Consider the following 17,302-nt stretch of genomic DNA (forward strand, 5'->3'; position numbering starts at 1 on the left):
CTGGTATTTAGTATATGGGGGGCTCGGATTTAGTATATGGAGGGGGGAGGACTGGGATTTAGTATATGGGGGCTGGGATTTAGTATATGGAGGGGGGAGGACTAGGATTTAGTATATGGGGGCTGGGATTTAGTATATGGAGGGGGGAGGACTGGGATTTAGTATATGGGGGGCTGGGATTTAGTATATGGAGGGGGGAGGACTAGGATTTAGTATATGGGGGGCTGGGATTTAGTATATGGAGGGGGAGGACTGGGATTTAGTATATGGGGGGCTGGGATTTAGTATATGGAGGGGGGAGGACTGGGATTTAGTATATGGGGGGCTGGGATTTAGTATATGGAGGGGGGAGGACTAGGATTTAGTATATGGGGGGCTGGGATTTAGTATATGGAGGGGGAGGACTGGGATTTAGTATATGGGGGGCTGGGATTTAGTATATGGAGGGGGGAGGACTGGGATTTAGTATATGGGGGGCTGGGATTTAGTATATGGGGGGACGGACGGACTGGAATTTAGTATATGGAGGGAGGAGGACTGGGATTTAGTATATGGGGGGGCTGGGATTTAGTATATGGGGGGGGGGAGGACTGACTGGGATTTAGTATATGGGGGCCTGGGATTTAGCATGGGGGGGGGGTGCTGTGGTTTAGTATATGGGGATGCTGTTTTTTTTTTTTGTTTTTTTTTAATACTGTAATTTTCAAAATAAACCTACCTTTCTATGAAAATGTAAGGTTTGTTTTTTTTTTGTGACCCACATAAACCTAAACCTTGTTTATGTGGCCCGTGCTAGACATTGAGTTTGACATGCTTGCTGTATAGAGTGTACCCATCATACAGTGTGAGTGTACCCATCATACAGTGTGCCGCCCGGCACCCCCCCCCCTCCTTCTCCGACCGCAGTGTGCCGGAGGGAGGAGATGCGGAAGCCCCGCCCCCAGGATGGAGGATGGAGGAGGGCAGTGGGGGGGCCCACCTGCTAGTCTTCCAGTAGAGGCAGTCTCACCGCGGGCCGGGCTAGTACAGGAGCAGCACTGCGGCCACATATGATCCTCTCCCTCTCTCCCCCTAGCCCGGTGCTCGGTATTTACTCCGGCGGTGGCGGCGGATCCTGACTCCGGACTCAGCCAGGCGGATACTCGGTGAGTGACGTGGCGGTGCCGGCCGGTTACTGAGCGCTATGAGGGAGCGGCCCACGGTGCGGACACCGGACACTCAGCACCCGGGGGGCTGCGTTACACAGCGAGATGGAGACATGTCCTCTATGGCGGGATACTGCGGGCACTGAGAGCAGGGAGACTCCCATATACTGTGTTTATATTATATAGATAGACCGATATAGTGTGCCAGTCTGATCATCTAATAATAATAATAATAAATATTGTGTATAACAAGCTGGGTATAATCATTGCTGAGATAGTATGTATCATCATATGATGGAGAGCAGGTTACATTAAACATTCTGATTCTGGAATTGAATTGGGTGACCCAGCAAACAATGGCCAATACAGTCTGTGTCCTGATGGTCCAATGGCTGTTTAACATGTTTGTAGCCACCAAGGTTGCCAGGTCAGCCATTTTACATTGTATAGAGAGGTACCCCACATGCTGTGAATAAACAAATGGAAAATCCAACCCGCAAGATGTAGATTATCTGAACAAGAAATGATTGAATGAGGGTGTGGGTCTGTGAATAATTCATTATCTACTTCCAGTCATGCGTAATATCTTTGTATAATTGCGTGACACTTATTTCAGTGCTGGACAGAATGATGGAGCATTGTTTTTTATTTTTTTTTTTTTTTTTATATAGCATCAGCATATATTTGAGTGCTTTATAATTTCACAATGGGGATATGTAACAGCAAGTCATAAAATAATGTTCACCAAAGCAAGAGGTGAAGAGTGCCCTGCTCAAATGAGCTACAATATGAGTAATCAAACAGGCACTATAACCACTACGGCACACTGTAATGTTTAAGATACCAGGAGTAAGGAGTCAAACGGGTTGATATTAATTTGGGTCCTCTAGGCCTTAGTCTTTTATGAGTATAACTTTATTTTTATTTTCTCAGCTTTGCCTTTTTATTATTTTTCTGATTAAATATCTCTTTTAGCTATAGTACAGTAGAACAAAAGCAGTGTTTGACTCTAGTAATTGTCAGCATTTAGTAAGTGTTTGGTTACGTAAAAGTCCTACCCTTGTGAAGTAAAAAAAAAAAATTAAATTTTTTTTTACTCTACATGTACCAGGGTTCCAACTAGCTCCTGCCACAAATCTGTGTGGGTGGTGGTTCAGACAGAAACGCAGCACATGCAGACTCCTACCACATTAAATCAGTGAAGTGGCTGGTCATTGTGATTCCATACCTCATACTAGATAAGGGGTAGGCAACCTTTTAGCAGTATTGAACCAAAATAGTCCCTTGGAGTACCAGTACTTTGTACACTGTGTGTGTGAGAACAGTTTGTGGCATTCTATGTGTTCTGTATGGGTGTGGGCTGTATGTCGTATTGTGTGTGTGTGTGTGTGTTTAGGGGCTTGTGTATGTGGACTTTCAGTGGTGGTATATGCAAAAGGGTACCTGTCAACCTGTGTGGCTGTTTGTGATATGTGTGTTTATGTGGGTCTGTCTCTCACATTTTCCCAGACAAAGATATTCACGTGCAGGTGCTCATTTCACACATTCATGGGATACACGTGCACAATCACAATGCTAGTCATACATGCTGCTTGTACACACATTAAAGGCAACCTTCGTCACTCGAGATGTTGTGTTCTACATTTCCCCATATGCTTTGCCAGCATTATGGCTAGAATAACTTTATGGGTGATGTAATCCACATCTGGAGTGCTGAAGATTGCCTACCCCTACACACACACATTCAAATAATGATATTTTAGCCACCCTCCTTTTCACTTACTTTTTAGCAGTAGGAGGGAGGTTTCCATGGTGTCCAGTAGACACTGAGTTGGCCAGTCACATGGCTACTGCTGCTTTCCTGCCTGGATTCTTCTTTATAGGCACCCAGACCACTTCATCTTATCCAACCCCTATACTAGATAGTCCGAATATGGGCAGGTTTCAGTTTGAAACTTCAACTCTTAAAGGGACTCTCCAGTGCCAGGAAAACATATTAGTTTTTCTGACACCGCAGGGCCCTACAATGCCCCTCTTCCTCCCACCCCCCATCCCAAGTTGCTTAATGTCCCTCGGCACTGGGTCAGGCTCCGCCTACTCTCCCCCAGCTGGTGGGGGAGACCTAAGGCGCATGCCCAGCAATGGCCCTACACGCGCATTAGACCTCCCCATAGGAAAGCATTATTCAATGCTTTCCTATAGGGATTTCGGAGATGCTGGAGGTCCTAACATAGCGTGAGGACGTCCAGCGTCGCTTAAAACACTTTTCGTGTTCTAAGAACACTGAAGTCCCTCTAGTGGCTGCCTGATGGGACTTAACCCTGCAGGGTAATTATTGCAGTTTATGAAAACTGTAATAACTACACTTGCAGGGTTAAGGGTAGTGGGAGTTGGCACCCAGACCACTCCAACGGGCAGAAGTGGTCTGGGTGCCTGGAGTGTCCCTTTAATCCACTGCATTGCATATTTTGAAAGTAAATGCAGCACTCAAGTGTTGAATAAGTACCAGGAAATCTATGATTCTCCCAGCAACCAATGCCTGACCTCACTGCAGGATTTCAGATCCAACCACCTAGGCCAGGGATAGGCAACCTTTGGCTCTCCAGATGTTGTGGACTACATCCCCCATAATGCTCTTACACACATAATGCTGGCAAAGCATCATGGGAGGTGTAGTCCAAAACATCTGCAGAGCCGAAGGTTGCCTATCCCTGACCTAGGCTGACATGAAAGATCAGGTGTAGCCCAACACCTGCTGCCTATCATTGTTGACCAAGGTGTAATGTTTAAAGCGGTACTTTAATCCCCACTACCCCCTGAAAAACTAGTATTTCGTTAAGGTAGAATCTTTACAAAATACTCATATTGACAACCCAGGCAAGAGATATACTGATACAAAGTAGGGGCTACTTTATTTCTGTGTATTTCCTATGGCTGACACTTCTAGACACTGGGCTATATTTCCTACACATGGACACTGCTAGATATAATTGATGGCTGCAGGGAATTTTCTATTTATCTATGGAGGATCCCGTGGTCTCTATAGACCTCAGTGCTGTACTTTCGCGCATGTGATCAATGACATCGGTTTCTGGCACTGAAGAGGACTGGGAGAAAATGTCAAAGCCTACGAGGGACAGGTTTAGTTAAGTTGCACTCTCCTTCGCCTGGCCACCGGGGACACAGCTCCGATGTCACCAAATTCTGCAAAGTCCCCAGATGGTGACAGTGCTGCTTTAATGCAGATGAAATCAGAGATATGTCTCCAGAAAGAACATCTTCAAATGCACTTATGTAGTGTTAAATTGGATTTACAGGCCTGCTATTCTCAAGGAAGGCTGGCAGCTTTTTACCTGGGTGCAAATACAGACCATTTTTTTTGCACATAAAACCGTTGGATCTGCATGGATTATCCTTCTCTGGCATGCACAGACCATATTGGAGTTTGGCAGATGAAAGCTGCTGGAGTTATGTGGCATCATGTACTCCTGCAACCCCTATCACTATGACTTCTGCAGCATAAGGAAGCATACACAGAAAATTGTGTTGTTTTTTTTGTTTTTTTTTTTCTCCCCTAACTACACTTACATCTCACACTTTAGCCACATCTGAGAAAAGTAGTTAGGCCAGTTTAAGGCTAGAGTTCCATAAGTTTGTGGCCAACTTTCTGAAATAGAACCATGAAGGGCAGCGTTCGCAATATCAAAAAATAAATCTTACCTAGGATCTTGCTTAAGGCGCTTGCGTGATTCTCACTGTGAAAATCAGTGAGAGCACGCAAGCGTCCATAGGAAAGCATTGTAAATGCTTTCCTATGAGACCGGCTGAATGCGCGCGCAGCTCTTGCCGCACATGCGCATTCAGCCGAAAGGGAGGATCGGAGGCGGAGAGCTCCCCGCCCGGCGCTGGAGAAAGAGTTAAGTTTAACCCCTTCCTCACACCAGAGCCTGGCGGGAGGGGGTCCCTGAGGGTGGGGGCACCCTCAGGGCACTATAGTGCCAGGAAAACAAGTGTGTTTTCCTGGCACTATAGTGGTCCTTTAACTGGGCAAAATCAGTGTAAAATGGTACCCAAGGAGGACTTCCTGACAAATATATACTTTCATATGTTGCATTGGTGTTGTGAATTAGTTTTGTCTTTGGTGGCTATTCCTAAACGTATGACTCTGCATATCAAATGAACACTCTTTGTAATGTTTGTTCTATTACTTCTAAACAGTGATTGCAATTATAAATGTCCAGCCATTGAAGTTTAAAAAGTGTTTTGTTAGTGAATATTTCTTTGTACGATTATTGCTTTAGTTATTTTCCAGTATTGTGGAATTTGCAGATTTTCTTCTCCATACTTAATATAAATACTTTATTCTGTATCATTTGGCAGGTGGTGCAAAATATGATGTCTGCAGCTCCCACTGGAGATGATGTAGGACTGGAGTCCTCTCTGGAAGCAAGCATCACTAGTACGTGCTCATTTGGGGCCAGCCGTGCCAGAATCTTCAAAATAATTGTAATTGGGGATTCAAATGTTGGAAAAACATGTTTGACATACAGATTCTGTACCAGCTGCTTCCCAGATCGGACAGAAGCCACAATAGGAGTGGACTTCAGAGAGAGAAGCGTGGAGATTGATGGAGAAAGGATCAAGGTAAATCAGTAAAAGGGTAACTGGTTTGTGAAAAGTAAATGTTTTCAAAGTTATTTAAGGGAAATGATAGAACTGAATAAATGTCTTGTGCAATTATTGATTTTAAATGAACTATACGGTCGCCATAACAACTTAAACAAATTAAGTAAGTTGTTATGGTGTCCAGAGGTCCCTAGTGCTTTCTTACCTCAAGGGCTTAAACAGTTATCTAATGCTTTTACCCCGTAGGGGTTTCAGGAAGTGTGGGGTGTCGCCGTGTGTGTGTATGTATATGTATGTATGTATGTATATATAAAAAAAAAAAAAAAAAAAATTCCTGTCGGATTAGAGGCAGTGCTTTACCAATGGGATTTCTAATCTGGAAGGAAAAATAGGCAGGCAATTCTCCAACTTTTTTAAAGTCCCTCCCCTTCATTAACTACATTCCTATAAATAATGTCTCACCTCACATAACCCCAGTTCTTTGCCAGAGGTGTGCAGGTTTTTTCTCCACAGGAAGCAGGTGAGAAGGGCTGAGGCTCGGGAGGCTCTGCTTCCTTTTTCGAGGTAAGTAGTGGGGAACGCCGGAAAGCTTTTTTTTTTTTAAATCCCGTCTTGTCCGCGCCAGGTGCCGGTCAGACGAAGGACGCAGGTGTGCGTCGTCTGGGAGGTCCTGCGGTGGAACGCACGTAAGGTTACGTTGCGTTTCACCAGGGATTCACGGAGCACTATGCACATGCGCAATGCGAACCCGGATTCAGGCGCCAAATCTGAACTTGCTGTTTTTCGTTCAGTGGCTACAGGACTTAAAAGAGCAACTTCCAGCAGCAACCTCTGTTTGCCAGGAGCCATCAGATCTGTTGCAAGTGTGTTTCTCACCAGCCCTCCAACACACTGTGAGGCCATTTAAGGTAAGACATTTAGCTTTTATTTTAAATGGCTCTAGCCTGAATCTTAAAGGGGAAATATATATATATATTTTTTTTTTTATTATTTAGTTCTCTTTCTTTCCTCAGTATGTCTAATCCAGAGAATCCGGAGAAAGTTACAGAAAAGGGGAAGCTAAAAAATCTGAAATGTCCACATTTCTTAGCTGGCTTTTGTTCTGTTCCGTGTAGCTGTTTTGGACAAGCTGTTTAATTCCGAATTTATAGTACTAGATCATTAGAGCTGCACCTTAGAAATCTTTGCAAATTGAGAGTTATCTTTAGAAATCCTTGCAGTGAGAACTAGCGGGTCCGGTTTACGGGTATCAAATAGACAATAACAGTTTATTTTTAACCGCTCTTTAGCTAACTTTAAGAATTCTTTGGCAACTTTTTAGCAATCTCCGCAGTTTTCACTAGTGGGTCTTCGGACTCCGACCAATTGAAAAGACGTTATCTAGTCAGCACCAGTAACTGGACTAGCGGTCTCTCATAGTCAGGTGCCTACGAGCCGCTTATACTTTTTACTAACTAGACCAGTCTATTAAGAAATTTTGCTATCGGTTGTGGCACGGGTCAGACCACATTGATCCTAATTTCAGTATTTGTTACAATCGAAGGATATCCTCACAGGGTACACTAGTTAGTCTGTAGACCCACATCAATTGCGGAGTCTTGTTTTATGCAGTCGCACCGGACTAGCCGTACCAACTCAATTTAAGCCAGATTAATTGAGCTCGTGTCTAATAAGTTCCAGGAATCTAAAGTTACTTTTAGCTATCTCTGCTATTTATACTAGTGGGTCCTCTGACTCTAATTTACAATATATTATTTAGCCCAGGCTGAGCACTGTACTAGCGGTCTTCCACTATCACTCACTGACAAGCTGTATATAGTAACCGAGTCCTACAGGCTAATTATAATCTCAGTGATCTGCGGAGATGCCAGCCGGGATATTTGATTCTAATTTAAGTATATCTGCTTAACCCTAGGGAATTAATGCAGTATATACCAGTAAGTCTCTAGACCCCTAGTTATTGCAGACTCGCTATTTAGCAGGAATCAGCAATATAGCACTATACTATCTGTTTCTCGCTGACAAACACCTCGTTCAGCTCTCTTATATCTCTACGTTGGGGACATCTATGCTCTTACACTACTTGTCCACATTACCATATGTTGTACGGCAAAGGCAGGGACCTTTAGCCGACCTAAGCTACACTAAGTTACACTATTAAAAGTCAGTATAAGCCAGTCCAGAGCAGTGGCATGATCGGCCTGCTCTGGGCAATTTATGAGGTCCAGACGTGATACTTATCAAAATATCTTAAAAAAAAACCCTTTTCGGGATTAAGACATTATACTAACCTCATTATATCCTTGGCTTACCTGTCTGATTATTTATTTGTGTATGTATATATCAATTTCACTTTGCCCCTACTACTATTGAGACCAGCTATTATCTCTCAGTACAAATACTCAGTATAAGTCTGCACTTGCAGTCTGAGAAATTAACTATTCGAGTAGGGACATATACGTTTATTAACGTTCTCTTTTTTCTTTTCATGTATGTTATGTCCGTCTAGAGTCTGATATCCATTCAGCTCTTATTAAATCTATTCATTATAAGTTTATTTTTTTATTAATACTTCGAGATTTCATTAAAAGTTATATTTTATCTTCTCTAAGGTCACTGGACAGTCCAGTTCTTTGTTTTTTCAGTTAGTTCTATGGGTTAACCCCTTCATTCACTGTCCAGCTACTCTACCTAGCAGCTTCATTCTATTGTTTACATTTCTTAGCTGGTTACAGCAGAGTATGCAACAAACATTTGTGAATATGCAGACGGCAGCTATGCAATCAGCCCAGGCTTCGGTGTCTCAGGATTTACAGGTAGTAAAACATTCAAAGAAAAGGCAGAGAACCTGGGAAGATTCAGATACAAGCTCAGGTACTGGTGCTTCTGATTCTGGAGAGGATTCAGCTAGTGATTCATCTGAGGAGGAATTTGCTTTTCCAGAAGAAGCCATAGGGAAATTAGTAAAGGAAGTACAGAACATTATGGACAATGGAGTGTCTGGGAAAATAACTAAAGTTTTCCCTTTACATCAACCACTTAAGGAGTTGGTTTTAAGAGAATGGAAATACCCAGGTCACAAACCTTTTATTTCTAAACACTTTAAAACTCTTTTTTCCATAGAAGCGGACCAGGACTGCCTGCTGGATACAGTCCCTGTAGTGGACGTCCCGATAGCTCAGATTGGGAAGAAAACGGCGTTACCTATTGGGGACTCCAGTGGTTTAAGGGATGTGATGGAGAAGCGGATGGACTCGTCCTTAAAGAAGATGTTTGTTTCTTCAGCAGCCCAAGCCAAAGCTCTGATCGCAGGAACATCCGTAGCTAAAGCCCAAAAACATTGGCTAGAGAAGGTTTATGCAGGGGAGTCAAAGGAAGATCCTGTGAAGCTATTAAAAAATATCAAAATGTTGGCAGATTTCTTGGTAGATGCTTCCTCAGAAAGTCTAAAATTGTCTGCTAAGAATTTGGGTCTATCGACAGTATCTAGAAGAGCACTTTGGCTTAGAAACTGGTCAGCTGATGCGGCATCAAAAAATTATTTGTGTGACTTACCCTTTGAATCTGGAAGACTATTCGGGTCTAAACTAGATGATCTGTTAAAACAGATGAAGGAAGGCAGAAAGGCCTTGCCTGAATCCCATAAGAGACAAGTTTGGAACCGTAAAGTGGGGATTCAGCCCTCATTTAGAAATTCCTTTCGCAGGAACTACTATAGGGGTCAACAAAAGAAAGTCTTCAATTATAGAAAAAAAGAGAGACTCACGGACAAGAGAAAAAAAATGTTGTGACGCCAGGCCAGTGGGAGGAAGATTGTCTCACTTCCTACATCACTGGGAAAGTACGACATCGGATCGCTGGGTTCTCTCAGTAATAAACTATGGGTACAGTCTGGAACTGACAAATATCCCCCCAAATTTTTTTTCCTGTTCCAAGGTTCATTCTCAGGAAAGAGTTAGCTTTGATGCAAGAAGTGTCAACACTCCTGCAGAAGAGAGTTGTGGAAGAAGTACCCCTAAGAGAAAGACATCAGGGCACTTATTCAAGACTATTTTTGGTACCAAAACCAGATGGTTCTTGCAGACCCATACTAGACCTAAAAGCCGTAAACAAGTATATTGTAAAAAAGAGGTTCCGTATGGAATCAATAAAATCTGCTTCTCTTATGGTTCAGCCAAGAAATTGGTTTGCGTCCCTGCATTTAACCCCTTAAGGACCAAACTTCTGGAATAAAAGGGAATCATGACGTGTCACACACGTCATGTGTCCTTAAGGGGTTAAAGGACGCTTATCTTCATGTGCCCATGGCAGAATCCAGCAAAAGGCTGCTAAGATTTGCGATATGCGTCCAATCGGTGACCAAGCATTACCAATTGAAAGCCCTCCCATTCGGCCTTTCATCTGCGCCCAGGGTGTTCACAAAACTGCTAGTGGTCATCTCAGCGTATCTAAGAAGTTTGGGGATTGATGTCATCCCTTATTTGGACGACTGGCTATTGATTGCGGAGTCAAAGGAGCAACTAAAACTAGACCTTCTGACAGCTTTACAAGCTCTACAAACTCATGGTTGGCTAATAAATTTCAGCAAGTTGGAATTGATTCCGGTTCAAAGAATTCAGTTCTTGGGTCTAATCTTAGACTCGATCTCTATGAAGATTTTCCTGCCAGAGGAGAAGAAGATGAAGATAAAACATTCAATTCAGAGACTCAGAGAAAAAGGAGTTTACTGGGCCTGTTTACGGCTTCTATCCCGGCCGTCGGTTGGGCAAAAGCCAGAATGAGGCCTCTTCAGAAAAACATTCTACAAGTATGGAATCGGCGGACAGACAGCCTAGACGGGCTGATGAAATTCAACAATCATACTTGGAGGAGTCTTTATTGGTGGACCTCGTCTCGGTTCCTGGAAGTAGGGCTTTTATTCCAAATGAAATCCTTCAGAATTCCTTCAGAACAGATGCCTCAGCACTGGGCTGGGGTGCCCATTTGGGGGACCTGAAGAAGCAGGGGCTTTGGCAAGAAAAGAATGTGAGAACTTCCTCAAATTTCAAAGAATTGAAGGCAGTATGGATGGCTCTTCTGGCTTTTCAGTTCCACGTAAAAGGTCAGAATATTCAGATACGTTCGGACAATCGAACAACAGTGGCGTTTTTAAACAAACAAGGAGGTACAAGGTCGACAAAATTGGAAAATCTTTGTTCAAAGATCATGATGTGGTCGGAGCTGCACCTCCTATCGATCTCGGCGGTTCACATACTGGGAAAATTCAACGTATTAGCAGACGCCTTGAGTCGTCATCACTTGAAACAAACAGATTGGTCCCTTTCGTGCAGAATTTTCAGGATTATTTCAGACCGTTTTGGTTGTCCAGAAATAGACCTTATGGCCTCCAGGACAAACAGGAAGACATGACGGTTTGCATCTCTGAACCCCGCAGACTAGCCCGATATCATAGATGCTCGGTCAGTACCATGGAAGTTCAACCTTGCATATGTTTTCCCTCCAGTAGTTCTTATTCCCAAAGTGCCTCAAAAGATCAAGTTGGAAAAAGTAAGAATTGTCATAATCCTAACCTGGTGGCCAAGAAGAAGCTGGTTTTCGATTCTTCTTTTTTTTTTTAAATTCTTTATTTTATTTGCGCATGAAATGACAGCAAGCGTGCAGCGCCACGACAGCTGCTGCAAGCAGTTTCGTATACTTTACAAATCGTGACAGGTTAAACAGCGCAGTTTTTTTTTTTTTTGAGAATAACAAACTATAATACAACCATGGTAAATGCATGTATATTAAGATTAATCTCGCTCGATGTTATAAAGCTATTAAAACATATAATGACATTCAGACTAAGTTGGTGATGACCACAGTGTAAAACAATGTACATGTAGTGGTAAGTAAAAAATTGCTCGATTTATTACAAGTTTACTTCGCTAGTTATGTGAGCAGGTTAGAGCCTTCTCTAGAGTAACATACAGGCTGGAGCAAGGTATATCGCTTCAAAAACATATTCTGAATCTGTTAGATATTAGTCGCTTATTGTTTAAAATATGTTTGGGCCACCTGTGCTAATGATAGGAAGAACAGATAATACTCGCTTAATGGGATACAGGAGAGGAAAATAGCACTATTACACAGCAGTATCATCAGCAATATTTCACAGCTACAAGCATCAGATTGTGAAAATAATATTGTAAGAAGTGCAAACCAACTGGAAATGAAAAAACAATGCAGAGCACTTAAGAGTTCAATGTTGTATGCCTATCTCAAACCGTAAGATCAGAGAAGTACACCACCTAAAGTCTGTATGAATAGAGTGATGGGGTAGCAGGCCAGACCCCAGTTGTTACCGAAAGTCAGCTGCCTCCCCTAGTCGGCTTTCTCATGGTGCCTGCAGGTGGGGGATAGTTGAACTCGTCGGGTGTCCGTTAGGATAGATCAGGGCAGCGGTGCCGTCTGTGCCTGTGCCAGGAGACAGTCCGTGGCTTCTTACCCGTTCATCCAATGCCTTGTCTATGCGGTGATCGGAGTTCGCTGGGTAGTGGGTAGGTATCATGCCGGAAAGTACCTGTCTCCCAGACGTGAAACAGTGCTGCGTCCGGATGCGACGTTGGAGGTGCTTTTCTGGGGTGGTTATCAGACATGACCGTGGCGTTCTCAGGTGCCGCTTGGCATATCTGGTGGTGGGCTGGTGGTCCAGCAGGGCTGTGGATGCGCTTGTCTGCCGTCAGTGTTTGACTGCCGCTGGGTAGTGCCTTCTGTGCGCTCCGGCTCCGGAGTCTCCGTAGTGGACCCGTGTTTGAGGTGCTGCGTTTTAATGTACTGCTGGAGCCCTGGGATTGTCCGTTAGTTTGGTCACCTGTTGTGGAGGTACCTGTGCTCGGGTTTGCGCGGTCTGTTTCCCGCCTGCGTGTTCGCCCGCAGTCATTCTGTCGGACGCCCGCCTGAAATATCTGCTGTGGGGCACCGTAGTAGCTTCGGCGGGTCGTCGGGCGGATCCAGGAGGCCACTTTCCGGGCCGCTTGATGGCAGGGCATACCCCGCTTGCACAACAACTCATAGAAGGCCGAGCAGAGCCGATCAAGGGTCTCTATGGAGGCAGGCTTCAGGCTGCTGTTCGTGGTTTCTCTCTGTGGCTGTTGACGGGCAGCCATCTTGGATGCGTTCCGACAGCCTTTCGTCCGTTGATATATGTAACGTTCAGCTCGGTCTCACGGGGACCGGGATGACCCCCACCGGTCCAGGGGGGGGGGGGTTAGGAGGTTAGCTGTGATTGCTGGAGCGTGCGGTGTCGGAGAGAGCGGCCGCCTCTCTCCGGCTCCCGTCCCTGCAGGCCTCAGATTATTCTTCCCGCTCAGAATGCCCGGACAGGCTCCCAAAGGGTATCCCCCGGGACCTCCGTGTACCCCCGGTCTGGGTAGCACACTTCGGGACGTCTTTGGGCTGTATAGTCGCCGTTTTTGTCCACTGTGTCGCTTGCCCGCCAGGAGCTCTTACCCCGTGCGACTGTCCGGCATGGCGGTCAGGCTCCGCCCCCGTTTTCGATTCTTCTTAATATTCCAGGGGCCACTTTTTGGAAGCTTCCACTCTCAGAAGAAATTCTAGATCCCTCCATGGTTCCTCTTCCAACCCTTCAGAGATTCCAGTTGGCGGCTTGGTGTCTGAACTCCAGATTTTAAAGAGTAAAGGCCTAGATCTTGAGGTCATAAAAAACTTATTGGCTACTAACAAAGAGTCTACATCTAAGGTTTACTCCAAGATTTGGAAGAATTTTTGTCAATGGTGTTGTAGGTTTAAAGAGGACCCTATTTCCGCCTCCATCCAAAAGATTCTCAAATCCCTTCAGATGGGATTCGCAAAGGGTTTGAAGCCAGCATCTTTAAAATTACAAGTTTCAGCTATCAGTTTCTTTTCTTTCAGGTGTTTAGCCTCAAACATCCTGATATCTAGATTCTTCAGGGCTAAAGGCCGTTTAGTTCCCAACATTAGGGAAACCTGTCCACCCTGGGATCTGAATTCGGTTTTATCCGCTCTTTGTGAGCTGCCCTTTGAACCTCTTGCAGAAGCATCTCTGAAGATTTTATCTTTAAAAAAAGTTTTTTTGGTGGCAATCACATCGGCCAAGAGGGTGGGAGAAATCCAAGCTCTACGGGCGAATTTTCCGTTTTTGGGTTTTCATCAGGACAAAGTGGTTTGAAAGCTCGACCCTTCGTTTACTCCTAAGGTTTTGAATTCTTCTACCATCAACCAAGAAGTGGTATTGCCTACTTTCTGCCAAAATCCTTCTAATGCCTTGGAAAGAAAGTTTCACTGCCTAAACGTGAAGAGATGCCTTATGCAATATCTTGAATCTACGGAATCTTTGAGAAAGGATAACAGCCTTTTTGTCTTGATCAAGGGCACGAGGAAAGGGATGAAAGCTTCCAAGAGTTCTATGGCTAGATGGTTGAAGGATTGTATTCTTTTGGCTTATTCCTCAAGCAACGCAGAAATTTCAGGCCCCCTGAAGGCCCCATTCAACAAGGGCTTTATCTACGTCTTGGGCTCTGCGTGCGGCAGCTACTCCTTCTCAGATTTGTTCAGCGGCTACTTGGTCTTCTCTGCATACGTTCTCGAAGCATTACAGGTTAGACATACTGGCCTCAGAAGGTGCAGCTTTTGGGAGAAAGGTGCTACAAGCAGTGGTGAAATAGATCCCGCCCTTTGGAATTGCTTAGTCATATCCCATTGGTAAAGCACTGCCTCTAATCTGAAGAGAAAAACATAAATTTTTACTTACGTAAATTTCTTTTTCCTGAAGATTAGAGGCAGTGCTATAGTTCCCCCCTTCCCCACCCACCCCTTTTTTTTCTAATAAACTCGGAATTGTGTAAATATCGGCTTGTGTATTTTCTGGGGTCATGTGAGGTGAGACATTATTTATAGGAATGTAGTTAATGAAGGGGAGGGACTTAAAAAAGTTGGAGAATTGCCTGCCTATTTTTCCCTCCAGATTAGAAATCCCATTGGTAAAGCACTGCCTCTAATCTTCAGGAAAAATAAATTTACGGTAAGTAAACATTTTTTATTTTTATTTTTTTGTGGGGAGCAACTGAATGGCTTAAAGCAAATCCTAGGTTGCCACGGTGACTAGGAATTTTGTGCGTGCACCTGGGTGTTTGTCAGTCCTGGCCACCTTAGGGCCCTACGAGGTGGGTGGCTGTTGGCAATGGAAGAAGCTGTAATCCTCTTCCTCTGCACCCTGCTGGATGTCATGAGCCTGGATATGATGTCACTCCGCTGACCATAGGTGCTGCAGTGAGATAGTAAGCACCTCTAGTGGTAGTCCAAGTGACTTCCACTACAGGAGTTAATAGGCACCAATGTAAACACTGCTTTTTCTTGGGAAGGCTAAACACACCAGAATTACTAGTAGTGGTTCTGGTAACTATAGTGTCCCTTTTAAAAAACAATTTTTTTTTTTGTCGTTGACAAAACTGTCTTTGTTTTAAAACAAAAACCTGCTCCTAACCTTTTTAGCTGGCTACTAGGTTCAATGCAAATTTGTCAAGCCCTTGCTTGTGTGTAGTGTCATCTTACTATTGTAGTCGGTGGCGCCCCTGACTAACAGCACTGCTGGTTTCCTAAAACTCAAAGCCAAATGGGGAAATGGAGATCTGATGCTGCAGAACAAGCTTTGGGGTTTATCACCGTTTCAGGTAGAAAAAGCGCCAGGGATCTCTGGGCACCATAGCTTCATTTCTATAAAGTTGTGATGAATATACAGTTCCTTTAAAATAAAATTCAGGGTAGTTTATTGGTGCTTGTTTTAGTATATTAACATGCATCAGTATCATCTGATTCTGGTTTGTCAGTGATTACATTTGTGCGTTTTATATTTTGCAGATTCAACTGTGGGACACTGCAGGACAGGAGCGCTTCCGTAAAAGTATGGTCCAGCACTACTACCGTAATGTGCATGCTGTTGTCTTTGTGTATGACATCACCAACATGGCTAGTTTCCAGAGCCTCCCATCCTGGATAGAAGAATGCAAACAGCATTTGCTCTCAAATGATGTGCCTCGTATCTTGGTTGGCAACAAATGTGACCTCAGGGACTCCATCCAGGTGCCCACAGACTTGGCTCAGAAATTTGCTGACACTCACAGTATGCCCATGTTTGAAACCTCAGCAAAAAACACAACGGACCACGTTGAAGCGATTTTCATGACACTGGCTCATAAGCTGAAGAGCCACAAGCCACTTATTTTAAGCCAACCTCCAGAGAATACAGTGCAGTTGAATTCTGGTGCAAAGACCACTTTTCCTTGTTGGTGCTAGATTATTTTTTTTCTCACTATTAACCAATCTCATTGACTGTTAGGTAAAGTCTTTAGTATCATGATTCATTATGGGATGTTGAAAAGGAATAATAGGATTCTCCTGCAATCAGTGAATTTTTAATTTCTCTATTTTCTTTCCTCCTTCCTCCCAATCTCTTTTGGACCATTTCACTGTCCCGGTATTTGCAGACCAAATATGTGTTCTGGGATCTGTGTGCTCTGCCATGCACGTTGGAGAACACCGTATTTTTGAAATCTGCATGCTACTAGAGTTGACAAGTGCAATTTTATTAATAAGCACAGAGTTTTTATTACTAATGGCTTACTTGAATGGTATATAATAATCTTTTGACTTGGAATACCATATTTTTCATAAAGGGAGCTTACCGTTCCCTGCTTTTATGTGTGTATTACTAGACTTTCTAATAAGTGTTTCCATTTCTGACACTATTTACTGGCCTCCGTTATTTAATGTTTGGTGGAGTAACATAGACTGCCTTTTAAGTATATATGCCTCTATCCTGGTACAAGCAACATCTTCACCTTCTTAATGTGAACAATTGTTTCTGGTCTTGAATCCAAATTGTATCACAATCCTAATGGTTGCATGAGGAAAATCCTTGATTTTAGGTCAACCTGGAAACAGTGCATAATGAAGATATGACTGGATACAGCACACAAAACAAATGTATTTAATGTCCACAACCTGACCATTTTAAAGCCATAGTTACTAGTGTTCTTATATTAAGATTACATAGTCTGTATTTTAACCATCTTTGTGAATAACCATTCCAGATGTGTAATCACATAGCAAGGTTGAGTCTTTCTCCATATTGTTTCTATTGTTTTGGTTATGTTTTTTGTTTTCTTTTGGGAGGGAGAAAGGTACGCATCTTCTAACTTTACTTAAAAAAAAAAAAAAACATTTATTTTAACAGATTAATTTTCTAATTTGTTCAGTATATATGAAGATCAGAACATACCTCCCCAACACATAAAACCTTTATTTAAAAAAAAAAAAAAAAAAAAAAAAGTAAAATTGCACTAAATGTTTGAAGGTTAGTGGGTGAATATTTTGTATGGCATAGAATATACCTTGTACATAGCCTTCATAGAATGATTAATACCACACACTCACTTTAGCTTGCTGAAGTGTTTTAGGGGCTAGAAAAGTGTAACCTTTTCGAGAAATTAGCACTTTTTATAATGAAACTATGT

General features: G+C 43.3%; 1 protein-coding gene across 1 annotated transcript; it reads left to right on the top strand.

The window, feature by feature from the left end:
- Window positions 1-959: 959 nt before the first annotated feature.
- RAB33B (RAB33B, member RAS oncogene family) lies at window positions 960-17,101 on the top strand. Its single transcript, XM_063458445.1, has 3 exons — window positions 960-1,145; window positions 5,526-5,789; window positions 15,648-17,101. Exons 2-3 carry the CDS (start codon window positions 5,538-5,540, stop codon window positions 16,080-16,082), a joined length of 687 nt encoding a protein of 228 aa, XP_063314515.1. The 5' UTR covers window positions 960-1,145; window positions 5,526-5,537; the 3' UTR covers window positions 16,083-17,101.
- Window positions 17,102-17,302: the final 201 nt, after the last annotated feature.

Source organism: Pelobates fuscus, chromosome 6, assembly GCF_036172605.1.
Source record: "Pelobates fuscus isolate aPelFus1 chromosome 6, aPelFus1.pri, whole genome shotgun sequence".
Classification (NCBI taxonomy): domain Eukaryota; kingdom Metazoa; phylum Chordata; class Amphibia; order Anura; family Pelobatidae; genus Pelobates; species Pelobates fuscus.